The sequence below is a fragment of the Ptychodera flava genome, chromosome 9, assembly GCF_041260155.1.
Source record: "Ptychodera flava strain L36383 chromosome 9, AS_Pfla_20210202, whole genome shotgun sequence".
Lineage (NCBI taxonomy): Eukaryota > Metazoa > Hemichordata > Enteropneusta > Ptychoderidae > Ptychodera > Ptychodera flava.
The window spans coordinates 32,738,792-32,748,617 of NC_091936.1; the positions used below are offsets into that span (position 1 = coordinate 32,738,792).

The 9,826-nt window shown below is 38.0% G+C and overlaps 1 protein-coding gene across 1 annotated transcript; it reads left to right on the plus strand.

Moving 5' to 3' along the window:
* Positions 1-397: 397 nt before the first annotated feature.
* Positions 398-8,887, plus strand: LOC139140725 (uncharacterized). Its single transcript, XM_070710112.1, has 6 exons — positions 398-959; positions 2,298-2,416; positions 4,241-4,353; positions 5,729-5,932; positions 6,374-6,470; positions 6,804-8,887. Exons 1-6 carry the CDS (start codon positions 763-765, stop codon positions 6,929-6,931), a joined length of 858 nt encoding a protein of 285 aa, XP_070566213.1. The 5' UTR covers positions 398-762; the 3' UTR covers positions 6,932-8,887.
* The last annotated feature ends 939 nt before the right edge of the window (positions 8,888-9,826 follow it).

The following is a 9,826-nucleotide window of genomic DNA, read 5'->3' on the forward strand; positions in this document are numbered from 1 at the left end:
ACAGAGAGTTGGCAAAACATACTCATTTTTTTCTCAACTTTTTAGCGTTTGTTCACCTTGCATTGTATCACGGTAACCTTTCATTGTGTCAGGAGGTGAGAACGTTTTTGCGAAATCAGCAGGGCTGAATAGCTATTAACAATTTTCATCTCTCAATTTCATTTCCAGAATCACTCTCCCCATATCTAATAAGCCACCCTCTATGCTTAAATATTTATTCCTTTCGAATAAACAGTATTTCAAGAATATTTCTTGTCTGTTAGCTGCACATATAGGTTCTAAGACACCTCATAACCGTGCGGCTGTGTTTGTTGTTAGCCTCGTAACCTCGACATTTGTTTGATAAGAGGGCGCACGTGCTTTTGTCGTAGTCGTCTAGATGAACCCAGGTGACCTGTTATTGCTCAAATATCTGGGGTTTCCAACTATGTCAGTCACTGGTATACATGCATTTCCGTCTACGCACTCAGTATCATAGACCGTCTCCATTGGTGCACTATAGCTGTATGAGGCCGAGGTACTGAGTGTTTCTCTTGCGATTTTGAATGTCTATACTTTCAAGTTGCCGGGTATTTTTTGAGGTGTGTCAATTGCACGGTCAAATTTTTATCCAATCGACCTCTGGACGGACTCTGTGATATAGGACTGGCAATTGGTTGATCCGGTCACCTCAGTCAAAGAGTAGCTTGGCAGTAGAGCGTATCGAGAAGTGGGACACCGACTTGGAGCAATTCCTGTTTTTTTTTATTTTATGGGGAAACAATGTCGAACTCAATCACATCACTTACTGACCCTCAGCTGATGATAGCGGTGGCACCGATGGATGACTTTCTGAGCGATCCGATCAGTGACGTTCTTGTCGAGAAAGGAAGTGATACGTCCTTCAACAACGACACAAACGTCAACATATTCATTGGCTCACCTGCATACCGCGATCATTTCCCTCACAATTATGGCCGGTAAGTAAAATCACAGCCCCTTCCATCACAAGTGGAAAAACGATGGTTAGCTATAGCTGTTAAGTAATCATAGCTTGAAATCAATAACTCCTGTCATGAGTCAAGGAAAATATATTGAAAGAACAATATATCAGACACTCTTTAGTGACGGTGATTTTTGGGTAAGCGGGTGGGCGTGACCACACCGCCGATCAGTACCATCGAGTGCTCGTTCGTATTTAGGTCAGTGCGGCGGCATTGCGATTTTATGACATACTGTATCTATCACTAAAATTTTATGAGAGTCTGTTTGGATTGTCTTGCTTTGTCCTGGCCTGTTATTTCAACTTCAAAGATCATGAAGGGTGAAAGAATACACCGGTGGTAGGATAAGAGATTCTTCTGAACATTGTAAGACATCTACGAAGTTTGTTAATTTCGCTTTCGGCGACAGCTAATCATCTGACATGCCTCTAGTCAGTCTTCTTGCAGACCGTTCAGTGACCTTTCACCATTGTGCCTCCCACAGCTAAAACTAATTAGAGTAGGCGGCTTTCGACAGAACGTGAATCGTTGGTGAAAAGTTTCGATTCAGAATATGCGAGGCTCTTTGATTTGAGAGAGAGAGGAAAAAATCAAAAATGTGTAAATGAATGCCATCTCAGGTGCATGGCGTTTTGTATCCATTAATATGGGCAACCGATGAAAAGATATTGATTGATAGTTGCACAATCTCCGAGTACAGCATGGTATACCATTTCTGTTAGGGATGGACCAGACGATCTTTGGATGGAGTGGTCAGAATGGAAACATATTTTTTCCCAAGTCAAACGATTTCACCACTATTATTGAATTATAAACAAACTTCAGCTCTAAAGTAGCTCATATCTATCTATCTGTCTGTTTATATATCTATCTATCTTTCTGTCTATACACACACTTATGTGCACTGCAAGTGAAAAATGTTGTATTGCAGATTATATATATTATATATATATATACATATATATATATGTATGTTATATATATATTATATATATATATATATATGTATGTATGTATATGTATGTATGTATGTATGTATGTATGTATGTATGTATGTATGTATGTATGTGTGATGTAATAAAAATGAGAACATATCAAGTATGTTTGGAACAATAATAATGAGAAGACAATAATAATGCAATCCTGCATTGAGCACCACTGTGAGAAGATCGATACAAATAAGAAGATTTAGTGTGTGTCCGTGTGTCTGTATGTCTGAGTTTTTGCGATACATTGTGACCTATAGCCATTGCATTTTGAATAAATGAAGCATAGCATATATAAAAAATATAGTTCGTCGTTTATCGTTTGCAGGACGATTATGGTGGAAGATTTGGACGATCTCCGAAGCTGGGAAAATCGTTTGTTATCGTCACCGATGTTAATAGACGCTAAATGTGAAGCCAAATCAAAAGAAAAAGCCCCGGACGAGGGTAGGTTTGCGAAATTAAAGTCAAAATCTTGTCGTATCCAGGCTCTCAAAACACACGCCTGGTGAAGTAAAAAGTAGAAGTAATTTTTCATCAGAAGTGAAAAAGAAAACAATTACGAAGCAAAAACATTTTAGATTGTAGTTTGGTCTTCTAACGGAAAGGAAACCTTGTATATTTCAGAGAAAGGGTGTGTAATCTCTTTGTGTTTCTTTCAAAGATGGTAGGCGAACATTGTTCCGAAACACAGTATTGCAAATTCACAGAGGAAATTGGTTGTCATGTTTTAAAATACATTGCATCACATGAACAGGCAATATCTGGAGTCTAAAAGGAGACTTGTATCCTTCAGTTATTATGAGGGGGTGGGCCGGAGGTAAATTGACGTTGGTCCATCATGTAAAATGTGACCCTTCCCCTGATGCCACATTCTAAAATGTGACCCTCCCCTCCCTCCCCCTCCAAACTTAAAAGTTTGAAATGTGTGTATAACCTTAACAGAATTGCTTACTTTTGTATATTAGAAGTAAAGATATTAAAGGGACATTTGCTGTAACTTTTGGTCATACTTTTTGTCCTGTGTATCAAATGCTGTTTCCTGTCTAACTCCCTATAGCATGTTAGTATGCCAAGTATTTTGCTTGTCAATAAAGCCCATACACGTGTAATGACTATTGTTTTTGTTGACAAATGAATTTTTGTCAGGAGTTGAATTCAATATTCAACAATAACAATGCTGAATGTACAAATTAGGATGTGCCTGCGACAAATACTGCGCATTTCATCATACCTGAAGGATTTGAACAAGACATTGCAGTTGGTACACAGAACAAAAAATACTCTTAAAATAAAGAAAAGTCACTGTCAATTTAGCTTTATATGTAAGATCGGTTGATAAGGCAGTCATACATTTGTGGGATACTTAGTGGGTGTGAAACTATGGAAATCACACAATTCAAACATAATTTGATTAATACTGATACCGTGAATTCCATCTGTTATATCATTGTCACTGTTTGTAAATTCACTACAGTCTGAATCACTGCCACTGTTCAGAACATTTATAAATCACCACCACCACCACCACCACCACCACCACCACCACCACCACCATCATCATCATCATCATCATCATCATCATCATCATCATCATCATCATCATCACCACCACCATCATCATCATCATCATCATCATCATCATCATCATCATCATCATCATCATCATCATCAAAAACAACAACAACTGTATAATTGCTGTTTTTCCTGTTTCTGCCCGCTGTCTTTGAAGTGTCTCTTGTCCCAGAATTTCTCCATAATGGTTTTAACAGCGTACTTAAGTGCTTTGTGTGTTCTTTGTTTTCAGTGACCGCTATTGCAATTCTCATGGGATTGCTGTGAAGTTTCTTTACACAACTCGTTCAGACTTTGCATTTATCCTAGTAATGTAAAATGTAATCTCCAGGCTAAGTTTGTAAAATGCGACCTTCCCTAAATTCCTCCGGCCCACCCCTAGTAATAACTGAAGGGCTCCTAAGGAAAAACAGAATATAGTGTCTTTCTTACTTCGAAGTACAACCACTGAGCAATATGACACAGACAAGTCCGACTATGTAAGATTGTAACGAAAAAGGATTGGGCTTCTCCCTACCATTCCGCACTTTTATTACTTTTTTACAACTAATGGAACGATTTTGTAACGATTTTAGTGACATATTAAACGAATGTGGGACTCCTGTGATGACAAATTAAAACGGGGTCAGGAAAAACATCAGGAAAAATTATGTAACTTTTAAGTGACTTTGTTTCAATCTTTCCAAAATTGTCTAGGTTTTTGGGCAGTAATTTGCAATACCAGACACCCAAGTATGAGGAGACAGATGGAAAATGGTTTCGACAGAGCCAAACATGCAATACAGAATGGAAAACGATACATGCTAGAGGTAAGTATGTGACGTCGTAAAACAATTACCCAACATGCACGATGATGATTTGCGTTTTCAGGCTTTATAAAATGAGTGAATAAATAAACTACTAATAACGAGTACACTACTTCACGCTTTTTGTAAATGTTCGAGATGTAAAACAACTTAGGAATTCAAATGTTCCGATAAAATTGTCAACATTGAGCGGAACATTGTTTGTGTTTTTCCCGCCAAGCGTATTGGTTATCCGGAGGATGACGTATATTGTTTGTAACGGACTAAACTGACTGACTGTAAACCAAGGATTAGAGGACAACCTATGTTGGTACTATACTCTGAACGGTTGACAGAAAGAGTGGGCGTTAAACTATAAAATCTGACAACTTGAATGATTTAAGGCTTAGTAAAAAGACAACCACGAAATGGTGAACAAAGCTATTGATTTTCGCGAATTTTTTGCCCTGTCGACGTCACCGAAGAATTAAGAGAGCTCTGCGTCAAAGGATGCCCATGGTAAATAAGTCGACGACCTCGTCTTTTGGTATCAAATCATTATAGAAATTTAAATGACAAAACCTTACAACAGGCATAAAAGCGAGGCAGAAGTTTGAAAAAAAACAATGTCTAAACCACTGTTGAGTGTAAGTGATGCAATAATTCAAATTTCCAAGAAAGTTAACTAAAATATTCATTTAATTACCTCGCGGTTAGACGTGAACATAAACAAAAATGCATAAGGTTTCGAGAAATTTGTGAAACTGAAATAACAAATTTCTGGAAAATTAGTGAGCTGGGGCCATACTGTTCTACCTTTCGGTACAGGAAGTGTACGGCTGCATCCAACTCTGCTGAGCGGAATATTGCGACTGTACTGTCATGGAAAAAGTAAGAAAAATGTTGGTGAAGTGATCATTCTTGAGGGTTCGATTGCTTTACCAAAGAATGTAAAATATTTGCATGGGGCAATAGCTCAAACCAAAGTCGAAAGATCGTAACCGAACAAACAAATAAGCCGTAGAGCGTGGGCGAAGAAAGCACTTATAATAATATTATATACAAGCTTGTCGCAAGAGGGCGCCTCCGTAATTTTCAAAGTTGAACTGTCTGTGCGACATCAAAGGAAGAATTTGGGTGACTGTGCTTTTATTTTCGTTTGAGAGTCAATGTACACAAAACATCGCCGATGTTTCACTTTCAAAATGGCTGCTTAAGTCCGTTGTAACTCTTTAATTTTGATTTAATGAACATGAACTCAAGATGAGCAAAAGCAGCGATTTTCTCAGAATCTGTCACATCCTGATACAGCAACATATTGACGGAAAGGTTGTCATGTTGAGATACAAGTGTGAGACAAATGGAACTCCATCAATATGATTGTCTCTTTCGTTCTCAGTATGATTTTCGTGAGGTGTTGACGGCGTGGTTCGCTGAAAGGGGATTAGAAAACTTCAAGTGCAAGTATGCGAAGCTTCGAATTACAAATCACATGTTTTTCGAAGACCTGAACCAGATGATTTGTGGCTACGATAAATGGATCGGTGTCCTGCTCAGTGTACTCTGCTGTCCTTGTATATCCTGCGGTCTCTGTGTTAATGCGGTAAGACCTGTACAATAGTTAAACTATGCAAATTACCCCTGTCAGCCCTTGAAATAATGTCGCTAAGTATTTATCTGATTATTGATTGTCAAGATTTCTGTCCCTAACGATAATTATTTGGACATATATCCCCACTGTTAGCCCAGGATCGATTGGAGGAACGTGGGCTGTTCCACCGATGGATCTAGGGCCAGCTCACTATCTCAGTGTATGCCAGTTCGAGGGTGCATGAGAGAGAGAGAGAGAGAGAGAGAGAGAGAGAGAGAGAGAGAGAGAGAGAGAGAGAGAGAGAGAGAGAGAGAGAGAGAGAGAGAGAGAGAGATGCTGTTACCACCCTATAAATAAGAGTGCATGATCTCACTGTTTTACAAGAAGATGAATTTTAAATGAATTTATACTTCCTGATAAATCACTACGCGTCTCTTCCTTCTGGTTTGTTAGATTCGTCTGTGTTATCGCGTTGACACACAATTCAACGTCGAGGGCAGCCTTCAGGAATTACAGATTGGTGTGAAACATCGCCAAATACAGAATTCAAGTAAGTTTCCTTTCATTCATCTTTGCACTTTCGTTTTAACTCGAGAATGTGCCATTTTGAAAGTTTCAAAGCAATTATTGTAACATTTGCATCAAATCTCCGAAAAAATCCGACAAACACCGTTCGTTAATGGCACTCTTACACCGTTGCCCGTATGGCGCTCAAGGGAATTTTAGAAAAAATCTAAAGTGACGAAAGCTTGTTATAACAAGGAAGATAAATTGATTTCCATCAGTGGGAAGTGATTGTCGTTGGGTAGAATATACTGTACTCGTTGGCAAAGTTTTCTGTCTGAAAGAATCTGTCATAACGGCACCGTTCTTTTTTTGGTAGGATCAAATCAGCAACGGTCTTCAAGCGCTGGAGTACAACAGAAGAAAGACTGGTATGGCAGTTTCGAATCTGAGTCCGGATATCCAGAGGTCACGGATGTCACGGAACAAACGGCGCTTTTGAAGTGATATGACATTGAGAATGTAATCGTGCCGTTAACATGGTTAATGTGTGAATATTGGGACGTTTGACGCGAGAAATAACGCGAGAAATCGATCAAAAATGAGCACGCTACAAATGCACTTTAAAAAAGTCGGATAACGTTTTCAAAGTCGTGCGAATATAATACTTTGCACTTTATTATGGTATCTAACATAATATTCCTAGCTTTGCCGATACAAGCAAGATGAGTATTATGAAATTGAGGTTACCCACCTGTTTTGATACCATTATTGGTTATACAGGTGTTTATACTTGCGGCATGTTAAAAATTGGCGTCGAATGGCAACAATTCAATTACATGGTACGCAGACAGGCAGGTATATAGATAAACGGACATGTTAAAGGAAGGCAGTCGACGGAACTGCGCTCAAAGGTCGCCAGGGATCTCTACGACTGATGTAAACACTGTATCCAAAGTTCGTTGGCGATTGATGAAAAGTTAAAACATGTTTGTCATAATGTACATCGTAAAATTTAAATGTTGAAGTTATGTTGCTTGACATGATGTATCTGTATCTAGTGCAGGAAATACATTGTTTGTGAACAAGAAAGTCGCACATGCGCATTTCCGACGACCGCTTCCCTTTAACTGACTAGGTACAAACACAGTCCCTCCATGAAACCTTGGTGCTAAAAAGGCCGATGCCAACGCATATATATGCGACAATAGACGGTCCTAGTTCTAAAACGCAAGGAAGCACCAACAGAAGGAACAAATGACATTCGGATTTTCTGTGGTGAAGTGCACACCACTCTCTTGATGAATATCTGAACTGCATTACTTTTGAGTTTGGAATACATGCACAAGTTGCGCCAGGCTACTTTTTTCATAAGTTTTTAAAGGCCCTACCGTTCAAATTTTCTGTTTTTACAACCAAAATTGTATGTAACTGCATATTTGAATCAAGCATACCGTTTCCTTGAAAGTTCTACCCGGTATAAGTGCGTCATCTTGGTTGATAACTTTGATTTTTTTATACTCTGAAAGCATGTTCCTATGTTAATATATATATATTATGCCTCCTTTGTATTGTGTGTTCCTTTATTTCATATATGTATATCGACATTTCCATTCTATTTCTATGAACAGTCGTAATATTTAAATTTACAATTCGCCTGTCTCCGTGATCATGATATGTGCATAAATCATTTTCTTGAATGTGCTGTTTGAAGTTTCTTGACCCGTGACAGATGCATTTCCATTGCACCGACCATTCAAGAAAGATTCCGCACGACCGAAGATCACACGTTTTGAAAACGATGAGATGAGTGAAGTTTGACTGCAGCATTGTACAGTTACCTCATGACTCGGATATTGGTGTACATATGGTACCTATGCGTACATGAATAGTTTCAATTTAAAGTAGATCGCGCCTCGGAGACAGATATTCGGACTCTCAAACCTTTTCAGTTCTTTTCCGATCTACCGCTTGTGGGGGTTAATTTTAAAGCTCTTGGTGAAAGAAAACTTTTCAACAGCTTAGTTTTTCGAAATCGAAAATAATGTTGTTTTACCCATAGAGTTAACACACGGATGGCTGCCAGTTTGAATTTTAAATATCGGTAAATCTTGAGTAATTTGTTTCTGTAGTTCCAAAATTTGCACGGTGACCCCGATTGTTATTATTGATTTTGAAAGAGAATGATTGAAATATTCTTTGAGGAAAGCTTGAGCAGGGGTTTAGGTCTTTCACTTTCGAGGCGCATACTACCTTAAACTTGTGATATTCAGATGTCTTAGATATTTCGAACAGCACATATTCTATCACGTCTGATACTGATGTGATTTTGAAGAATATTTGATTTTGAGTTGCATGTATCTGAAAGACGTCCGGCTCAATTTAAACGTATATGCTTATTTTATGCGATTTTTCTACACATACATTTCTAATAAAGAAGTCGCATGATACAACCCTTTCAGCAATTCTTGAAGACGTTGATTTCCAGGTATTAATTCAGTAACTAAACGTAAAAGAATGTGATAGGCAAATCTGCTCGCGTTTAAATATGCTTACACTACTCTAAGTTTTCGAAAAGGATAAAAGTATTTTGGAAAACATGGTGGAATTCTTTTCCAAAGATACCTTGACATTAAGGTAGAATGCGCCTCGGGGTACAGATATTTTGACTCTCAAATTTTGACAATTCATTTTTGATCTACCACTTGTGGGGACTCTATTGCCAAATTAGTGTTAACATATACACTTTGTAGACAAACTGAATATTGCGTGTTTCAGAATGCTGTAGGGAGACAGCAAAAAAACTGTGTTTGATATATTGCAAAAGAATATTGAAAAAATAGCAACAGTTACAGCTTCTGCCCGCGTTACAAGTCCTATTTGTTGTTTCTTATGAAAACCCAATGGCATTCATATATTTTTAGACTTTTCGAAATAAAAATCCTGAAATGCTACAAAAATGGTTCCAGATTTTGTTCACTTACCACTAACAATAGAACCATTGGACGACATAAAATGTTACTCATTTTTCATCGAATTACCTACCAAACTATAGAATTTGAAAATGTCAAAAATAATATGGAACCCCTGAATTCCTCCAGCCCCCCACCATTATTTATGAATGCAGCCTAAAAGAACTTTATTCCACTCCCTCTATAAATCAATGATCAATGATAAAGTTAAAGGGGTCAACATACGAAATTTGGCACAAGAGGAATAAAGTATTTACTGACATTTCAAATTCAAAATGGTGGCAATCCCATGTGTTAACTCTTTAGCGAAAACAAAATGAAAATAAGACGGAGAAAACTTTACTACCCTGTGAGCTTCAAAACAGCATTGCACAAATCTTTGAGTCCAAATTTCTGTCCACGAGGCGCACTCTACCATAAACACTGGATA